At 38.9% G+C, this 20,265-nt stretch overlaps 1 protein-coding gene across 2 annotated transcripts; it reads left to right on the top strand.

Moving 5' to 3' along the window:
- Nucleotides 1-726: 726 nt before the first annotated feature.
- On the top strand, nt 727-12,555 carry usf1 (upstream transcription factor 1). 2 transcript variants are annotated; one of them, XM_034167763.1, is made up of 11 exons: nt 727-769; nt 1,367-1,417; nt 1,522-1,571; nt 3,023-3,135; nt 4,269-4,382; nt 6,170-6,320; nt 6,670-6,757; nt 7,628-7,686; nt 7,807-7,901; nt 8,655-8,783; nt 12,233-12,555. In XM_034167763.1, exons 2-11 carry the CDS (start codon nt 1,410-1,412, stop codon nt 12,320-12,322), a joined length of 897 nt encoding a protein of 298 aa, XP_034023654.1. In that variant the 5' UTR covers nt 727-769; nt 1,367-1,409; the 3' UTR covers nt 12,323-12,555. The 2 variants fall into 2 exon arrangements, with proteins under 2 accessions (XP_034023654.1, XP_034023653.1); XM_034167762.1 differs by having other exon boundaries at nt 3,023-3,141.
- The last annotated feature ends 7,710 nt before the right edge of the window (nt 12,556-20,265 follow it).

The raw sequence follows: 20,265 nt of genomic DNA, 5'->3' as shown, positions 1-20,265 counted from the left end.
ATAGATACAAATCAGTTTCCTCGGATCCACGGAACTTACCCCTGTAAAACTTGTTCCTGCCACGGTGCTGTGGCAGGAACAAGGTCAATCAATCAACCATTCAAAGAAAATATGAAAAAAGAGACAATTTCCTCCAAAGTTTACATTTTCAGTTTCGAGATACTGAAAAATTACTTCTGTATTCTGAATCCTAAATTAGTACTGACCAGTTTAATGATTCACTGTATCATTTCTCTTTATTTGTAGTATTATTTTTTATTTGCTGCCACTGTCGTTTGCTTATTTGTTTGTTTGTTTATTTATTTTTACTTTTTTAAGCAATGCTTGGTTTTCGATGTAAATTTATTGTGGCACTGTTATGGCTATATTTCGTTCTCATGCAGAAATGATGAATGGCAAATATTCTGTTGATGTCAAAAACATTTCTCCTTCTTTTTCTCACCAATTTAATATGATCATTTCATAGTATCTAATTCCATTTGAATATGGAATTTCAGTGACATATTGTTATTTTCAAAACTAGCTTAAAATGCTTATGTTCGAAAATAATTTTATTCTCAGTGGTGCAAAATATGTTTTTTGAGACAAATTTCCGGTTTATTTACAGGAACAGACTCTAGGTCAGACATGCTTACTGCTTTGCTGAAGTAACGTATATTCTTGCACAAATGAACTGATCTGGGAGCAGCTGCCTTGACTTCCTGTTGCGCATGCGTGAAACCGACAAAACTGGTCTGTTGACAAATATCGGGGGAGGGACCACTGCGGTGTAAGTAGAGCTTTGTTCAGCCTCGAAAATAGTCAAAGTTGTGTGCAAAATGTGGTCAGTTTAGTTCCATTTTCAATTGCATCGGTTATCTATTGTTGCCACTGTGGAAATTAACTCATTGGATACGAGAGGTTTTTTTATTTATTTATTTTTTATTAAACATCTGTAGAAACCGGGGGGAAAGTAGCGTCAAGTAACAGTACAGTGAACGGTATCTCTCCAGGCCGGATATTCCAAAGTAAAGTTTATGATAAGCGTTTATATATGTTGAAATATACATTTTTGGCACAGATCAGTTGCCGTAGGTGAACGTTTTCTTAGACTATGTTGTTGTTGTGGTTTGGTTCGTACGAGAAGCCAAATTATATGCTTCCCTTGTTATGGTTTGGCGTTAATTTTTTTATTGTGAAGGAGCAAATGGATACTAACAGCTATCACCCACAGTAACTTTGATTCCTCCGTGCCACAAAGCCTCAGTTTTCAGCTTCCATTCACCATGTTTTAACAACGGTGTTGTGCTTCACCATTGTTAGATTTTGCGCCGGTATTTTGCATTTACACTCACATATTTGTGGCACATGTGATCTTGTTTCGTAGTGTGTTTTGAAGGCGGTCTCCTTGTGCAAGGCTGTCTGCAAAAATGAAAAGGTGCGTGGGTCCTTTTCATAATTTTTGATAGTTTGTGCTGCTTATTTAGTTCATAGAGTTCTAATTCTTTCGCCGTATTAATCCTCTGATTGTTCCTTGTGCAGCCAGCAGAAGAGTCCTGATCCAGATGGCAACATCCCCGTCAACGAAGAAGGTAAAACACACACACACAAAAAATTCTTCATGAAATTCCAGTTAAACTTAGGGTTTCAAACTGGCGGCCCGTGTGCAAGATAAGGTCCAGAAACTAGTAATTAATATCCCTTTAATTACATGATCTCATGTCTTTATTGGATTTACATTTTCAACACAATTATTACGAGATCTTTAAAGAATATGGCTATTGTAAGATTACCAAAACGTTAAGGGTTTGTCAGCAAAGGAAATTGCAACAGTCGGTAACTTCAGTTTTTTGCCTAAATACAGGGATCCCAGACGCCCGCTATTTAGTGGAATTCCGCTATTTTTTTTTTTTAGCCAAGATGATAAAACATTTGTTTTGATGGGTGAAAAGATGATCAGAATGCGTATTGCTCGTGTCGACAATATTTCGTATGTTTTGGTCGGTGTCGGTTGCTTCCGTTGACATTCGGGATTGCTCAGGAGTAAAATACCGTGAGACTGCGTGCGATAAAATGAGAAAACAAAAATGGCAGCTCCCTTGCCGCGTTTTTCGCTAGAAAACATGTGCTAAACATCATCGCAGTTTTAGGTCCGGGAGTCTTGCGCAGTAGTACAACTCTGACATGATCCAGGCGTAATTTCATAAATATTTCTGATTCACATACTGCTCACAACACATGCACCATTGCATAGTGATTTGTTATTTTATGAATAATGGGCAAAACATGGAATTCCTCTAGTGGGGATGTCAGGGTTCTACTCAAAAAGAAGTGAGTGGTGGGCATAGAATCGGCAGACCTACAATTTTGGGTGCATGTTCCATTGGAAATATTTTAGATTTTTAGATGTAAAATGGTGCATTCTAGGGCTGATTTTCCAACAATGAATATACATTAATTTAGGTGTTTATTTCACACAAAAATACTTTAACTCTGCACTTTTTTCAGATCTGGTCATTTCATACAGGTACATTAAGCCACTTGCAATCTGTCATTTTTATTTTTGGCACAAACAACTCCACAACTCCACAATTCTGTCAAATGGGCAACTAAAGAGCAAATTTTTCTTGTGGCCACATTAAACGCCAAAGGTGTTTGTGAGGGAGACAAGTTTTGAGAAAATATTCTGTGTGTCTATAGATAGCTTCTGGTGCCTTTTCAGAACAAAAATAAGAATGAATGTCATTGTATGTCACTCATGAATTACACTAGTATTGTATCATTATTATAAATAATCTGATAAAGGCACCAGTATTTATCTTCTCTGGGTTCCATAGCTTGAAGCAGGTGAGAGTCTACAACTCCCACTGGATGAGATAACAGCCCAATGCAGATTACCTCCCCAGCCAAGGCTGGTGAACTTTTACAGCTGGAGTCAGAAAATGCAGATATTTGGCTGTCAGCAGTTTAACCCCTATATGTGACACTTGAAAGGTAGATAGTTGACTTTTAGTATATGTTTTGAAACTTTGTCCTTTGTCAGTGTCAGTCGCCACTGCAGAGGACCCAGCAGCTATCGCAGCCATTCAGTCTGCCACCACTTTCTCTGATCAACCCATCAAGTATCTCTTCAAGACAGAAGGCGCAGGCGGACAGGTGGGAGTGAGTATTCATGGTGTGGGTGGGGAAAAAGAACTCAACAAGCAGTTCTGAAGTCCAGCATTAGCTGTGGAACCATGATATAAAATTGGAGGTGCACATTAAAAATGAATGTGTCTTCATACAAACACAACTGTGACAAAATTAAACAATATGACGAGATGTTGAGTGTGCTCAGCAATGGCAGAAAACTGCACGAATGACAGGAAGGAAGATGTTGAAGAGAGTAATAAGAAATAAAGCCCTGTGCATTGCAACATTTTAGTTCCCAGACAACAAATCTACACAACAGATCTGTGCAGAAGGACTGGTACCTCTCAGAGAATGGACAGGAACAGACTCACTGAAGTTTTATGGGTTTAGCCTGGAAAAAGTTGGTCAATGTGGGTTTTCTCTGAGCAAGCATTCTGAGAATTCATAGTCTCACCTCTCGCCATCTCACCATGCACATGTTAGATGAATATTCTAAACAGTAGCAGTAATTATGTCATCATCTGATATTAGAATACGACATGCTGTTTTTGCCTGAGGCCAAAATATGGCCATCGGGTATTGTGAACACTTTGTGTCCATCCGTTCTCAGCATAACTCCAGTCCAATTACTGCCAGTGTCTTCAAATTCACAAGAAACATTCTTGGACACAGACCTTGGACAAGTTCAAAGATGGCTAACCTTGACCTATTTTAAGAGGTCAAAAGGTCACATTCTGTTTCCTATTTTTATGGTCATACAGTCAAGCGTATTTTAGCATTGCGTTATATTCTAATTTATATGTACTCTAGATCATCAGGGACTTTGGACCAGGTTGTTGGTGGTCTGAGCAGTATTCCATTGCTAGGCCTGATCACACCACTCATTAAGACCCACGTGCTCCTGGGCATGAGTGCAAGCACATTCGCGACTTAAACAATGCAGACACTGGGTGTGAAAATGGCAACTGCATATTTTTTTGTGAATTAGCAGTGACACTGTGCTGTGCCGTGCGTCGGGTTGACAATAACTTGACTAAAACCCAGTCACAGTATTAGCCTGGAAGGCCAGATAGATTTTAAATCTACAGGATATCTGTGTGCGCTACAGTCAGTGACATGTCATGATTTACCATGTGGTGTCATCTGTCGTGTTCCAGGTGACGTACAGGGTGATCCAGGTGTCCGATGGCCAGCTGGAGGGTCAGACAGATGGAGCTGCAGCAGTCAGCCTGGTCACAGGTTTTCCTGCAACAACTCAGGCCGTCACACAGGTCAGATGATCCCCCATTGTCTGGATTCAGTTTGTTCCAGATATGCCAAAAATGGACTGTGGAGATGTGGATGATTGTGCATGAGTGGTTTGAGAAATTTGTATGGTGGTTTGCACGCACACACACAGTCACACTCCTTTTATCACATAAAAGTGGATTTTATTTATTTATATAAGTTGTCCCACTTAGAAATCATGGAGGGATCTGAAATTTTCATCTTAGGTGCATGTCCACTGTGAGAGACATAATCTAAATAAATAAATAAATAAATAAAAAAAATCCGGAAATCACAATGTATGATTTTTTTAATAATTTATTTGTATGTTACTGCTGCAAATAAGTATTTCTACACCTGTGAAAATCAGTGTTAATATTTGGTACAGTAGCCTTTGTTTGCAATTACAGAGGTCAAACGTTTCCTGTAGTTTTTCACCAGGTTTGCACACACTGCAGCAGGGATTTTGGTCCACTCCTCCATACAGATCTTCTCCAAATCTTTCAGGTTTGGAGTTTCAGCTCCCTCCAAAGATTTTCTATTGAGTTCAGGTCTGGAGACTGGCCAGGCCACTCCAGGACCTTGAAATGCTTCTTATGGAGCCCCTCCTTAGTTGCCCTGGCTGTGTGTTTGGGGTCATTGTCATGGTGGAAAACCCAGCCATGACCCATCTTCAGTGCTCTTACTGAGGGAAGGAGGTTGTTTGCCAAAATCTCGCAATACATGACCCCATCCGTCCTCCCTTCAATACGTTGCAGTCGTCCTGTCCCCTTTGCAGAAGAGCACCCCCAGAGTATGATGTTTCCATCCCCATGCTTCACGGTTGGGATGGTTTTGTTGGGGTTGTTCTCATCCTCTAAACATGGTAAGTGGAGTTGATTCCAAAAAGCTCTATTCTGGTCTCATCTGACCACATGACCTTCTCCCATGCCTCCTCTGGATCATCCAGATGGTCACTGGTGAACATCAAACGGGCCTGGACATGTGCTGGCTTGAGCAGGGGGACCAGGTTGGAGTGTGATTGATTGAGTGTGTGAACAGGTGTCTTTTATACAGGTAACAAGTTCAAACAGGTGCAATTAATACAGGTAAAGAGTGCAGAATAAGAGGGCTTCTTAAAGAAAAATTAACAGGTCTGTGTGAGCCAGAATTCTTGCTGGTTGGTAGGTGTTCAAATACTTATTTGCAGCAGTAACAAACAAATAAATTATTTTTAAAAAATCATACATTGTGATTTCTGGATTTTTTTTTTTTTAGATTATGTCTCTCACAGTGGACATGCACCTAAGATGAAAATTTCAGACCCCTCCATGATTTCTAAGTGGGAGAACTTGCAAAACCGCAGGGTGTTCAAATACTTATTTTCGTCACTGTATGTATATATATATATATATATATATATATATATATATATATATATATATATATATATATATATATACACAAAATTTCATCCATTTACTAAACTCGTTTATTCCAGTTAAGGGTCACAGGGTGCTGGATCCTATCCCAGTTTTTACTGGACGAGACCCAGCGTACACCTTGGACAGGCTGCCAGTCTGAGAAAAAGCTGACAGTTTTATAAAATTAAATGTTTGGAAATTCTTTCAGATAAAATTTGTCATTGTTATGAGAATTTTTTTCATATAAACACTTTATTTATTGACTTTTTTTTAAGAGAATTTTGCTGAACATCAAATTCCAGAGAGTAAAGTTAGTCACGCGTTTAATTTTGCCATCTGAACAGAGTAGTGCTAAACTAACCATGACATAAACATCTCTTTGATGTCAGGCTGTGTTCTCTCAGTCTGAAGCTATGGAGGGAGACGGCACCGAGACACAGTACACCTACTACCCCGCCACCATCGCCGAAACCACGACCGGCGCCATGGTGACTACAGTACAGGCCTCAGATCAGCTACTGGGGCAGACCACGCCCACAGGTGATGTCTGGCAGATAGCGTGCAAAGTAAAAGCGTGTGTTCATCATTTCTGTCGTCTTCATACTCAAATTCTAATCTGAATTTTATTGGGCTGTGGCCATGAACACTCAATCATCTGTCTTTATAAATAGCGAAGATTAAAAAAATGAAAACAAAAAAGCTATTTTTTAAAGTTTGCGCAATCTTTAATCTTTGGAGAATGAACTTTTAAAAGCTTCTCAATAACAGCCCTTAATTTACATCTTCAACATTTCATTATCAGATGTTATTCATCTCTATAGTAAACAGCCTTTTTAAAAAAAAAAATGTCATTTGAAATAAGACTTTTTTTTTTTTGTTATTTTAACAGGGCAGCTGTATGTGATGATGTCACCACAGGAAGTGTTGACAGGGTCTAATCAAAGGACAATCGCCCCCCGTACTCAGCCATATATCACGTAATCACTTCTTAGCTTAAGAAACGTAGGAATTGCTGCATCTAATTTCAAACCAAAAACAAAGTAGCAAATTATGGTGGCCAAAAGGAACCACAAGACTTTCACATTAAGATAATACTAACTCACACAGAAAACACCTGCATCAATTCAACAGCAGGTAGTTGCATCAAAAGTCATTTTGCAAATTGAAAAACACTTGCAAGCACAGAGAATATGAACATAAGGCATGGGACGTGCAATAAATTTAAGAACAAGCCTGATACAAAATTAGACAATTCATGCAAACAAAAATGTGTTGCAAAGCTTCACAACACATCACAGAGAGACGTTTCTTCCTGGAGGACTTTAACTGACTGATATTGTTCAGTACATTATAAATAAAGTGTGGTGAGGTAGTTAGCGTAACAGTAAAATCATGAATGACGTAATACGTAAATGTACTGAGCTCTGCTGACCAGATAGCGATAAAGAGGATGCACCACACAGTCCGTCAGTTGAAGTGCTTTTGTTGTGATGTTAATACTTCTGTTGTGTTGTGGAACTTTGCAAAGCATTTCTATGTTTGGGTGCATTGTGTGAATTTGCAGCAGACACATTCTCAAATTGTTGCATGTGCTACAGGTTCTATTTGTTTGTGTTCTCCAAGTTGGCAAGCATTTTGTTTATTTGTCGCCCGCCCCCAGACTTTTTTTGTGTGTTGTTGAATTGATGCAGAATTTTTTTTATTTATTTATTTTTGCCTTTGTAAATGTTTTCTGCTTTGCTAGTGTTGTCTTAATTTGAAAGTGTTGTCCCTGTCGGCCATCGTAACAAATTTTCCATTCCGCACTTAAAGGGAACTTACTATTTTCACTGTAATGTGTTTTACAGAAAGCAAGATGCTCCTCGGGGTTCCCGAGATGAAAAACGGCGAGCGCAGCACAACGAAGGCGAGTGCTCACATTACAAACATGTAGCTGAAGTTAAAACTTGATTTTACTACAGAAGTCTATGTGCAAGTATGAATGACAGAGCAAATGTTTCAAATTGAGAATTCTTTTTATAAACAGTTGAGCGTAGGCGTCGAGACAAGATCAACAATTGGATTGTGCAGCTGTCGAAGGCCATTCCAGATTGTAACGTTGATTACACCAAGACAGGACAGGTGAGTGGAAGCTAAAGGTGCCTTGGCACTTGCATGTATTTGATTCCCGATTGCGTACCAGTGAGTAAACTCGCTGTAAACTGTTGTAAACTGTGAGTGAACTCTGCGCAGCTGTATGCCAGTGGGCAAAGAAAATTTTGAAATTTTCAAAACTTCTGGCATGCATTAATTTCGTGAATTAATCGTGAACGTTGTACAACCTATTCGAAAACACTGCGTGTCTATGTGTGTCATTGCAGGCAGGGCATCTAAACAATTACGACGAGATGTCACATCGATAATAAACATAATATTACAGATACGTTATCTAACTCATAAGAAGGAATGAAAATGTAACTGTTTTACCAAGCCATTACAATATAAATATTACAAATATTTACTTTGGAGTTAAGATTCCAAGTGCGTTCTCCACCGCACGACAAACATGAGCCAACTTGCAGCTATAGATGATTTCTCTGTGATTCTGAGAGCGATGAATGTGAACCATAGTATTAATGGTTTCATCAGCCAAATTCTGAGAGCAAATGCGTCATCGGCAACAAAATTATTATTTTATATAATGTGGTGTCAAGCGGGACAAAGCACAGCATCCAGTGTGACAAAGCGGGTCACATTGGCACGACGAATTGCGTGGCATTGTGGGAATTCAAGTTCATGCAAGTGTCAAGGCACCTTAACACATCTCTCTGCATTTCTTATGAACAAAGGAATAATGTGCAGCTTTATTCCTGGATTGGTCCTCTTGTGTTTCAGAGTAAAGGTGGGATCTTGTCCAAAGCCTGCGATTACATCAAGGAGCTCCGACAGAGCAACCTGAAGCTCGGAGAAGATATCAGCACACTTGATCGTCTTCAGATTGACAACCAGCTCTTGAGACAAGAGGTTGGCATGTGGTTTCTAATTTAAGAAAACTTTAGTTTTTTTAATTCTGATCAGAGATCAGCCTGCAAGGACCATCTGTATTAAACACATGTTGATGTTTCCCTCCGATAACTCAGTTAGGCATTTTGTTTGTACAATGTTAGAAATTATAATAAAGAGCAGTTAATATTTGTCGGAGAACAAGATACGTTTTTATCCCCTGCTGGCCAAAGGCCCAAAGGGGGATTATATTGTGGCAATATCTGTCTGGCTTGTCCAAATGTGTTTTAGCATACTTCAAGCGACTCTGTTTGTGGTGTGAATGCAGAAAAGGCTTCCTCTGCATTACAGCATCTCCTTGTGCAAAGTGTGCTGTATAGTTGAACGATGCACAGAGACACTATCTGCAGCAAGATCATGTTGTAGGTCTTTGGAGCAGGTCTGTGGGTCAGCTATGACTGTTCTCACCATCCTTCGCTTCAGCTTATCTGAGATTTTTCTTGGCCTGCCACTTCGGGCCTTAACTAGTACTGTGCCTACAGTCTTCCATTTCCTCACTGCGTTCCTCACAGTGGAAACTAACAGCTGAAATCTCTGAGATAGCTTTTTGTATCCTTCCCCTAAACCACGATATTGAACAATCTTTGTTTTCAGGTCATTTGAGAGTTGTTTAGAGGCTCCCATGTTGCCACTCATTAGAAGAGATGCAAAAAAGCAAAGAGGGGAAACATTTGCAAATGGCCACCTTAAATACCCTTTCTCATGACTGGATTGACCTGTGTAAGGAGGTCAAGGGTCAATGAGTTTACCAAACCAATTTTGTGTTCCAATAATTAAATGTATTTTTTCTGTTTGGGTGCCCAAATTTATGCATCTGCCTAATTTTGTTTAAGTAATTATTGCACACTTTCTGTAAATCCTAGAAACTTCATTTCACTTCTCAAATATCACTGTTTGTCTGCTATATGATATATTTAACTGAAATTGCTGATCCAAACAAGCAATGATATATAAAGGAAAACCATGGAAATCATCAGGGGTGCCCAAACTTTTGCATACAACTGTAACTACACGCATCACTAAACGGCACTCACACACCCTCTGTATGAGGGGCTTCAGCAAAATTTCTTCAGCTGTACTGGCCAGATTGTCACCAAACATAGTGTATGCATTATGGCCAACCCCAAGAAGTCTGTTGATTTTGGAATCCAAAGGTCAAGGTCACTGGAGCATACTTTGTAAAAATCTTGAGTGCAATAATTTATTTTTTAACTGCCTAATTGCCACCAAACATGGTATGTGTGATTGGTGTGTTCTTGGGGTATTGACCCCAAGAACCTGATTGGCTTTGAGGTCCAAAGGTCAAGATCACTGACATGTACGTTGAAAAAAATCCTGTGAGTGCACTAACTTCTTTTCCTAATTGCCTGAATGTCATCAAACTTAGTATATGTGTTAGTACAGTAATAATAGTAGTGCTTTGTGACTAAAAAGATTAATCCAGGTTTTGAGTATATTTCTTATTGTTACATTGGAAACAAGGTACCAGTAGATTCAGTAGAGTCTCACAAATCCAACCAGACCAAGCATTCATGCTATGCACACTCTTAAGGCTATGAAATTGGGCTATTAGTAAAAAAAAAAAAAAAAAGTAGAAAAGGGGGTGTTCACAATAATAGTAGCATCTGCTGTTGATGCTACAAACTCAAAACTATTATGTTCAAGCTGCTTTTTTAGCAATCCTGTGAATCACTAAACTAGTATTTAGTTGTATAACCACAGTTTTTCATGATTTCTTCAAATCGGCGAGGCATTAATTTTGTTGCTTTGGAACCAAGATTTTGCCCGTTTACTAGTGTGCTTGGGGTCATTGTCTTGTTGAAACACCCATTTCAAGGGCATGTCCTCTTCATCATAAGGCAACATGACCTCTTCAAGTATTTTGACATATCCAAACTGATCCATGATACCTGGTATGCGATATATAGGCTCAACACCATAGTAGGAGAAACATGCCCATATCATGATGCTTGCACCACCATGCTTCACTGTCTTCACTGTGAACTGTGGCTTGAATTCAGAGTTTGGGGGTCGTCTCACAAACTGTCTGCGGCCCTTGGACCCAAAAAATAACAATTTTACTCTCATCAGTCCACAAAATATTCCTCCATTTCTCTTTAGGCCAGTTGATGTGTTCTTTGGCAAATTGCAACCTCTTCTGCACGTCTTTCATTTAACAGAGGGATTTTGCGGGGGATTCTTGCAAATAAATTAGCTTCACACAGGCGTCTTCGAACTATCACAGCACTTACAGGTAACTCCAGACTGTCTTTGATCATCCTGGAGCTGATCAATGGGTGAGCCTTTGCCATTATGGTTATTCTTCTATCCATTTTGATGGTTGTTTTCTGTTTTCTTCCACACGTCTCTGGTTTTTTTTTGTCAATTTTAAAGCATTGGAGATCATTGTAGATGAACAGCCTATAATTTTTTGCACCTGCGTATAAGTTTTCCCCTCTCCAATCAACTTTTTAATCAAACTACGCTGTTCTTCTGAACAATGTCTTGAACGTCCCATTTTCCTCAGGCTTTCAAAGAGAAAAGCATGTTCAACAGGTGCTGGCTTCATCCTTACATAGGGAACACCTGATTCACACCTGTTTGTTCCACAAAATTGACGAACTCACTGACTGAATGCCACACTACTATTATTGTGAACACCCCCTTTTTAACTTTTTTTTACTAATAGCCCAATTTCATAGCCTTAAGAGTGTGCATATCATGAGTACTTGGTCTTGTTGGATTTGTGAGAATCTACTGAATCTACTGGTACCTTGTTTCCCATGTAACAATTAGAAATATACTCGAAACCTGGATTAATCTTTTTAGTCACATAGCACTACTATTATTCTGAACACCACTGTATATGTGTGAGGCATGGTTAAAGGTCAAAATGTTAAAGGTCAGAAATCACTGAACTCTACTTTGTAAAAGTTTTTCAACTTCTGCCCAGAGTGCCATGAGCTACTGCAAACTATGCACTTGTTTGAGTAATTGAACAAAAGGTTAATTGAGTTATTATTTGAGCTTTAGCATTTGAAACATTGACCATTTTGATCGTTCTCAGTCAGGTATACAAAAGTATTATCACTCATTACTCTTAAACCGCTTATCCGGGAAATCAGGTCACGGAAGCAACAGCTCCAGCAGAGGACCAGGGCTTCCCTTTCCCAAGCAACATTGACCACCTCCGACTGGGGGATCCTGAGGCGTTCCCAGGCAATGTTGTTATTGAAATTATGAATTTAAGTAATAATTTGAACCCTTTAACTGCAAACCACATTTTTCTGAGCAATTGCGCATCACATAGACCTCCAAAACTGCACAGTGGGTTAGGTTCAAGAAAGAGGTTGGATGAGGGCTAATGAGTCTCACCTGGTTATACTTATTTATTTATTTTTGCCCATCAGGTTGAAGACTGGAAGTCAAAGAATCAAATCTTGAGAAACCTGCTTCGACAGCACGGCATTGTAGGATCGTCAAGCACAGACCCCCAGTGAGAAACCTGTTGACACGGAGATATGAGGACAAACACATTTGGGCCAAAAGAGTGCTTAAAATGTTCTGAGATACTTTATATATGATTGTGTACGCATGAAATGGGGCAAAAGAACTGAATGTTGTCCATAATATTTAGATGCAGCATTTTTGCTAAATGAAACTTTTGAATCTTTGCTTTTAATCGTTTGAACAACTTTGTACGAGGAATACATAATGGCAGTAATACATAATGTAATATATGTGAAAAGAGGAAGCTACAGTCAGGTCCATAAGTATTTGGATTGGACAGCGATACAATTATTGCAATTTTGTCACATCACCACCACAAAATGTTGAAATGAAAGTGTAAGGATGCGACTGTAGTGTAGATTTCTAGCTTGAATTCAAGCAGTTCAACAAAATTGTATTCATCATTTCAGAATTACAAGCAGTTTAATATACAGTCACTCTTGCCGCCAGTTTTCTTTCGGCGAGTCTCGGGAAGGATTCATAAACATTTACAAGTCACTGAATATGCCTTGGGGATCAATCATTAAGAATTACAAACAGTATTGTAAATCTATCTGGAGTAGGCAGTTCTTAAAAACAGTGTGACCACACAAGAAAGAGACTAGTTAGGAAAGACACCAAGATGCCCAGGAAAACCTGAAGTAGATATAGACTTATGTGATTGTGACTGGAGAAAATGTGCACAGCACAACTTTTGTCTGTTGCATCACCAGTTGCACAGGTTCATGGTGGAGTGAAATAGAAATATTTTCCTAAGAGTTGATGTGAAATTTCAGCTATACTTTGTCAGAAGGCAAACGGGAGACTCAAGCATAGAGTTGATGTTTTCTTGTATGAAAATCCTTCTCTGTTGTTTCATTTCAACTCCTTTGTGGTTGTGTTTAGAGGTAAATTTACGAAACCCGTCAATTCAGTTAAATTTATTTTCATTCATATAGTGCCAAATCACAACAAAGTTGCCTCAAGGCGCTTCACACAAGTAAAGTCTCACCTTACCAACCTCGAGCAAGCACACAGGTGACAGTGGTAAGGAAAAACTCCCTCTGATGATTTGAGGAAGAAACATCAAGCAGACCAGACTCAAAGGGGTGACCCTCTGCTTTGGCCATGCTACCGACACAATTGACAATACAAATATACAGGACATTTTGGGAGTCCCTGCTGGTGCACAGGATGGGATGCTTGCAGATGAAGTCACCCACTCCCATCTCTGGAATGAGGAGTCATCGTCCAAATACGTATGGACCTAACTGCAGAATAGATGACTTCAGGGTCCCATGGTGCTTTGCTTGCGTGGAGGGGTTCCGCTTATGTGGTAATATGGTGTTGCATGCTCGTTGTTTTCTTGCAGTTATCGAGATATTAATGACCTTCTGAAATGGGAATGTCGATGGTGTTGCACAGAGAGTCACTGTTTCCTTGCAGTTATTGGGAAATTAATGACCTTCTGGAACCGGAATATCGCTGATGTCGCACAGAGATTCGTTGTTTTCTTGCAGTTATTGAGAAATTAATGACCTCCTGGAATGGGAATGTCGATGGTGTTGCACAGAGATTCACTGTTTCCTTGCAGTTATTGGGAAATTAATGACCTTCTGGAACAGGAATATCGATGGTGTCGCACAGAGAGTTGTTTTTTTCTTGCAGTTATTGAGAAATTAATGACCTTCTGGAACGGGAATATCTATGGTGTCATACGGAGATTCATTGTTTCCTTGCAGTTATTGGGAAATTAATGACCTTCTGGAATGGGAATATCAATAGAATGTAACCTGGGTGCAATTCATCCTGGGTTTTAAAAAAAAAAAATTAAATTAATAAAAAATCTCAATATACATTAAGCTACATTTGAATGCCTTTGATGGCTGCATGTTATAGTGGTTTGCATTTCTTTTCATCATGCGTGATGAGCGGTGACGCCATTTTCATTGTTTACAACTGGCGAGTCAGACCGGAACCCATCCCAGCACATGGGATGATGGGACCATGAAAGACTCTACAGCACTTACAGGAGCACGTCTCCACCAAATCCAGCATCAACTGGGTGTGGTTGTTTTTTAAGGTGATGTGAAACCCTTTCATATATTTTTGTGAAAATTGGTTCATGAGTTTCTGGTCCATAAGTATTTGGAGTATGCAATCTTTCTAACCATACAGTGTACTTTGTGCGTACTGACAAACAGACGTGAGTGGAACACAATCTGTAAATATAACGCAATGCTAAAATACCCTCGGCCGTATGAGCATAACAATAGGAAACAGAATGTGACCTTTTGACTTCTTAAAATAGGTCAAGGTTAGCCAACTTTGAACTTGTCCAAGGTCTGTGTTCTAAGAATGCTCCCTGTGAATTTGAAGACCCTGGCAGTAATAGGACTGGACTTATGCTGAGCACAGACGGATGGACAGACGCAAGGTCTTCGCAAAACACCTGATGGCCATATTTTGGCCTCTGGTAAAAAATAATTGAAGTGCATATTTAAAAATCAGAAAAAAGATGCTGTTTGATGCTTTCTTTCAAAAATGTTTTTTGTTTGTTTTTAATCCTATTAGCACACACTACATTAAGCTGGAAAACCACCTGTCATGTCTTTTTTTATTTTATTTTTTATTTCCCCTTTAGTGGTGGTTGTTGTTAATGTGTACCATGCTGTGCTCTGCTTTGGTCTTTAAAATGAACTCATTTTTAATGTTTTAGAAAGATTTTATTTTTGATGTATATTTAGCTTTTATCATTGTCACTTTGATCAGGTGACACCAAGTATGTGATGCAGTCAGTGGTGGGCACAGCAAGCCTAAATGTTAGCTTTGATACCAGCTAATTTGCTAATGGAAAAAGCTAAATGCGATAGAGCTAAACCGACACACTGCTAACACATTTCACTGAAGCTACTGCTAACCGCTGGCTTTTATGATGTGAATTTAGCTTTAGCTTGAGTTTTTTTTGTAAAAATTTCTATTTTGTCTCTCTAAAACCTTGAAAAACAGATATAAAAATCTGGAATTTTAATATTTTGTAGCACAAACAAGGTTCCTAAAATGGTTTAGCATGCAAAGTTAATATGAAGATAAAGATGTACATAAATAACTAAATGAACAAATTGAATGAAACAGTAGTTTACATACAATAGTTTGTTTACAGTACAGGTACATAATGTATTAATTAAAAAAAATAAACATGGAAAATAATGAATGCATTTATTCTGGATTCTGGCTCAGACTCCTGCTCCTCAATCTCCTTGAGGTGATGCTTGTTGCATTTGTGTGTCAATTTCACTAATTGGATTAGTGTTTAAGCTTCAAAAGGAACAGATGTAGAAACATTTTTCATGGTTAAACTTTATTTTAAAAAATGTTTACTGACTTAAACTTGGCAGAGCTAAATCTAGTGAATGCTAAGTGGTCTGCTAATGGTTTTCAAAGTTAGCTAAAAAGCTAATGTACTAACAAAAAAGGGGAACACTAGTACTAGTCCTGGTATTAAGAAGAGCATGTTGAAGTTGCTTTTACATTTATGGTAGGCTATATGTTACACTAAGTAGGTTAAGTAATGTTACAAAAGTGTGACATTTAAAAAAACATGTTGAATTTCCATTATTTGTTGCTTTTCATTTCAACAGACTTATAGACAACAGTACAATTAAAGGTGATTAATGTTGTATGTCAACAGATTAATGTTTTATTTTTGGAAATTGAATAAAACTGGATCTGGTTTGTTAGCTATTTGAAAGTATTACATTTTTTTGGTAACTTTAAAATTAGTTTGGAGTTGTAAAATACACCATCAATAATATAAAGAGGTTAGGACTAGTGGACCCTCACTGAAAAGCTAGTATGCTAGCGAAAGAGTTAGCTTTGCTGATTAGCTGTGATCTGAATAAATGAACTGTGCCCACCGCTGGATTCTGTCAATTAGCTCTCTTTCTTTAAAGTGTATATATATATATATATATTTTTTTTTTTTTACCTTTCCTTTATGTCTCACTGGGGATAACGATTACATTGCAACAATGTAACTAAATGAATGAAAATTAGTCGGCATTATTAGATTGTAAGTAGCTTCTGTATGTATAACAATGATAATAGTATTAAAATTTTAAACCAAATAACGTGTTGTGTGTCAGTACACTTTCACATACATGCTGCCGGTATCCCAACATACAGCTACGGCTAATAAGAGTTCGTCATTGGACTGTGGAAGGAAATACACACACACATAACCATAGGCTTGAATCAAACCCACAATATTCCATAGCAGTGGCTGTGATGAAATAACAAGGGTCTGTTGCAATCATTTTAGATGTGATATTACCTTAATGGGAATGGTTATAAATAGGGACGGACGGCGCAATGGAACATTTTCATGTCCGACACTGGAACATTCAGTATGTGCTGATACCGATATAATCTGATACACTTCCCTGCCTAAAAAAAAAAAATCCTAATCTGTTAAATACATTTGTCTGGATGCATACAACAAAGTGCATCCAAAACATCAACTCAAACTGTAGTAGAAGACTCAGATTGAATTGTTTTACTTACAATGTCCAATCCAGTAACTTTGAGCAATATCGGATAGCTACTGTTCAAAAATATCGTATCGGCCCACCCTCATCATAAATATCCAGGAGGTGACTTTAAGGCTGAAAGCAGAGAAACTAGTGAAAGGCCTGGAGTGTAGCATTTTTCTTTGTGGTGAGAATAATCTGTGGTTTAAGTGTTACACCCAAATACCCACCACCACCATCTGGAATAATCTCTCACATGACAATTTGCCACTAAAGAATGCGTTTAAAACTTGAGACCAGTTTTATACAATTATACAATGTACTAATTGTCATGGAAGTGTGGGACTTCAGGAATGTTCGTCATGAAAGTCCAAAATCTTTCATTATTAATTATTTATTTGCTTACTTTCCTGTAAACGGTAGATTAAGATGCGGTTTTACACAGTGTGAGCTCTATTATTTACCCCCCAGCAGTAACATGCAGGAGTATTGTTGTCAGTCCTCTGTGTGTGTGCGCACATGTGCATGTGTGTGAATGCATAAACAACATAACTGAAAGAGTTTTGATACAATTTGCTCAAATGATTAAGGCTCAGCTAAGGACAATATGATTTGTGAAAAATGTCTAAAGTCACACAGACCAAGGTCAAAATTTTACCTACATGGTTATATGCACCTATGGTTACTATCATATGTCACCTTACTATTGGTCATATGACCTTGAAAGTGGTTCCGTTTTGGATAGAAACAGACAAAGTCACACAGAAGCATACATACAATGCAGCCAGAAAATATTCACAGCGCTTCACTTTTTCCACATTTTGTTATGTTACAGCCTTATTCCAAAATGGATGAAATTCTCTTTTTTTTTACCCTCAAAAATGTACACACAATACCCCATAATGGCAATGCGATTTTTTTTCAATTTTTGCAAATTTATTAAAAAATAAATAAAATAAAGAAATCACATATACATAAGTATTCACAGCCTTTGCCATCAAGCTCAAAATTGAGCTCAGGTGCATCCTGTTTCCAATGATCATCCTTGACATGTTTCTGCAGCTTAATTGGAGACCAGCTGGAGTAATTTCAGTTGACTGGACATGATTTAGAAAGGCAAACACCCGTCCAGGGCTGGATCCAGAGTGAAAATCTGACAGATGCATTTTTGCCCAATGATAACATAAAAATCGTACGCGTCTTGTTATTCAATAATCTTCATTCTTTTATTCGTGTGTAACATACACTGTCACACTTCTTTTAATATATTTATTATACTTCATGGACCATAGTGAACACTTATTTGTATAAATATGATGTCCTAAAAAAACACTATAACAAAAATTGACTGTAAACAGGATCAAATTTATTGCCAAAATCTTTCAATTATACCTGAATCTATATATGATTTTTTTTTCCAATTGATAAAATCAATAAAAATATGACTGCATATAGTAAGTCCTTTCGGCTGCTCCCTTGTTTTGTACTCGGGGTTGCCACAGCAAATCCAAGGTGGATCTGCATGTTGAATTGGCACAAATTTTACGCCAGATGCCCTTCCTGACGCAACTCCACATTACATGGTGAAATGTGGTAGGGGTGGGATTCGAACCGGGATCCTTCCGCACTGAAACCAAGTGCATTAACCACTTGGCCACCACCCCTACCAAAAAAAACAAAAAACAAAATGACTGCATGTATTCTTAATAATAATATATTGAGATACAGACAGTTCACAGAAGGCATTTTCCATTGATACCAATCAAAATTAGAAACAGTCCAGCAGGTAACAATATTCATCATGTCCATGACTAAATATACTAAAACAAATACATCACAATTGTACACATATCACAGCTGTGATATGTGTACAATTGTGATGTATTTGTTTGATGTATTTGTTTGACTGCATCGGTCCAAACCGGTCTGGATCCGGGCCTGCCGTCTACATATAAGGCCCCACATTTGACTGTGCACGTCAGTGCACAAACTAAGCATGAAGTCAAAGGAATTGTCTGTAGACCTCTGAGACAAGATTGTCTCGAGGCACAAATCTGGGGAAGGGTACAGAAATATTTCTGTTGCTTTGAAGGTCCCAATGAGCACAGTGGCCTCCATCATCCATAAATGGAAGAAGATCAGATCCACCAGGACTCTTCTTACAGCTGCCGCCCATCTTAACTGAGGGAAGAAGAGCCTTTATCAGGGACATGACCAAGAACCCGATGGTCACTCTGTCAGAGATCCAGCATTCCTCTGGCCAGACAGAAGCCACTCCTTACTTAAAGGCACATGGCAGCCCACCTGGAGTTTGCCAAAAGGCACTTGAAGGACTTTCAGACCATGAGAAACAAAATTCTCTGGTGTGATGAGACAAAGACTGAACTTTTTGGCGTGAATGCCAGATGTCATGTTTGAAGGAATCCAGGCACCATCCCTACAGTGAAGCATGGTGGTGGCAGCATCATGCTGTGGGGATGATTTCAGCAGCAGGAACTGGGAGACTAGTCAGGAATGAGGGAAAGATGAATGCAACAATGTAGAGACATCCTGGATGAAAAGCTGCTCCGGAGCGCCCTTGACCTCAGAATGAGGCAATGGTTCATTTTTCAGCAGGACAATGGCCCTGACCACACAGCCAAAATATCAAAGGAGTGGCTTCAGGACAACTCTGTGAATGTCCTTGAGTGGCCCAGCCAGAGCCCAGACCTGAATCCGATTGAACATCTCTGGAGAGATCTGAAAATGGCTGTGCACCGACGCTCCCCATCCAACCCGATGGAGCTTGAGAGGTGCTGCAAAGAGGAATTGGCAAAACTGCCTAAAGATAGGTGCTCCAAGCTTGTGGCATCATATTCAACAAAACTTGAGTATGTAATTGCTGCTAAAGGTGTATCAACAACGTTTTGAGCAAAGACTGTGAATACTTAAATATAATCCCTCCAAGGTCTCCTGGCTCTTCCCCGGGGCCTCCTTCCAGTTGGATATGCCTGGAAGATCTCCCTCGGGAGACGACCGGGGGGATGGTCACCAGATGCCCCAACCACCTTAATAAGCTCCTTTAGATGCAAAGACACAGCAGTTCTACTCAGAGTCTTTCCTGGATATTTGAACTTCTCACCCTGTCTTAGAGTGTAAGCCCATCCGGATGGAGGAATCTCATTTCCACTGCTTGACCTTATTCTTTCTGACATTACCCAAAGTTCAGGACCATAGGTGAGAATAGGAGCATAAATCGACTTGTAGAGTTATATTTTCTGCGTATATTATTTATTGTGAAAACACAGGAAAATGAGTAAAAAGTAGATCTCAAAATCTGAATTTTATAATCGGCGAAACAGGTTTTATTTTGAAGGTTGTTGTCGACAGTATCTCTGTTTTATCACCGTTAACTTGACGCAGTGAGCTCTGTTATTTGCACCATC

Source organism: Thalassophryne amazonica, chromosome 4, assembly GCF_902500255.1.
Source record: "Thalassophryne amazonica chromosome 4, fThaAma1.1, whole genome shotgun sequence".
Taxonomy (NCBI): Eukaryota; Metazoa; Chordata; class Actinopteri; order Batrachoidiformes; family Batrachoididae; genus Thalassophryne; species Thalassophryne amazonica.
The sequence above is the reverse complement of the archived record's forward strand: the minus strand, read 5'-3'. Positions and strand labels throughout refer to the sequence as shown.

Bases quoted from the DNA above. Each gene is read 5' to 3' on its own strand.
- usf1 (XM_034167762.1), top strand. The intron at 3,142-4,268 runs GTGAGTATTCAT...GTCGTGTTCCAG, and splicing joins GCGCAGGCGGACAGGTGGGA to GTGACGTACAGGGTGATCCA. The intron at 6,321-6,669 runs GTGATGTCTGGC...TTATTTTAACAG, and splicing joins GGGGCAGACCACGCCCACAG to GGCAGCTGTATGTGATGATG.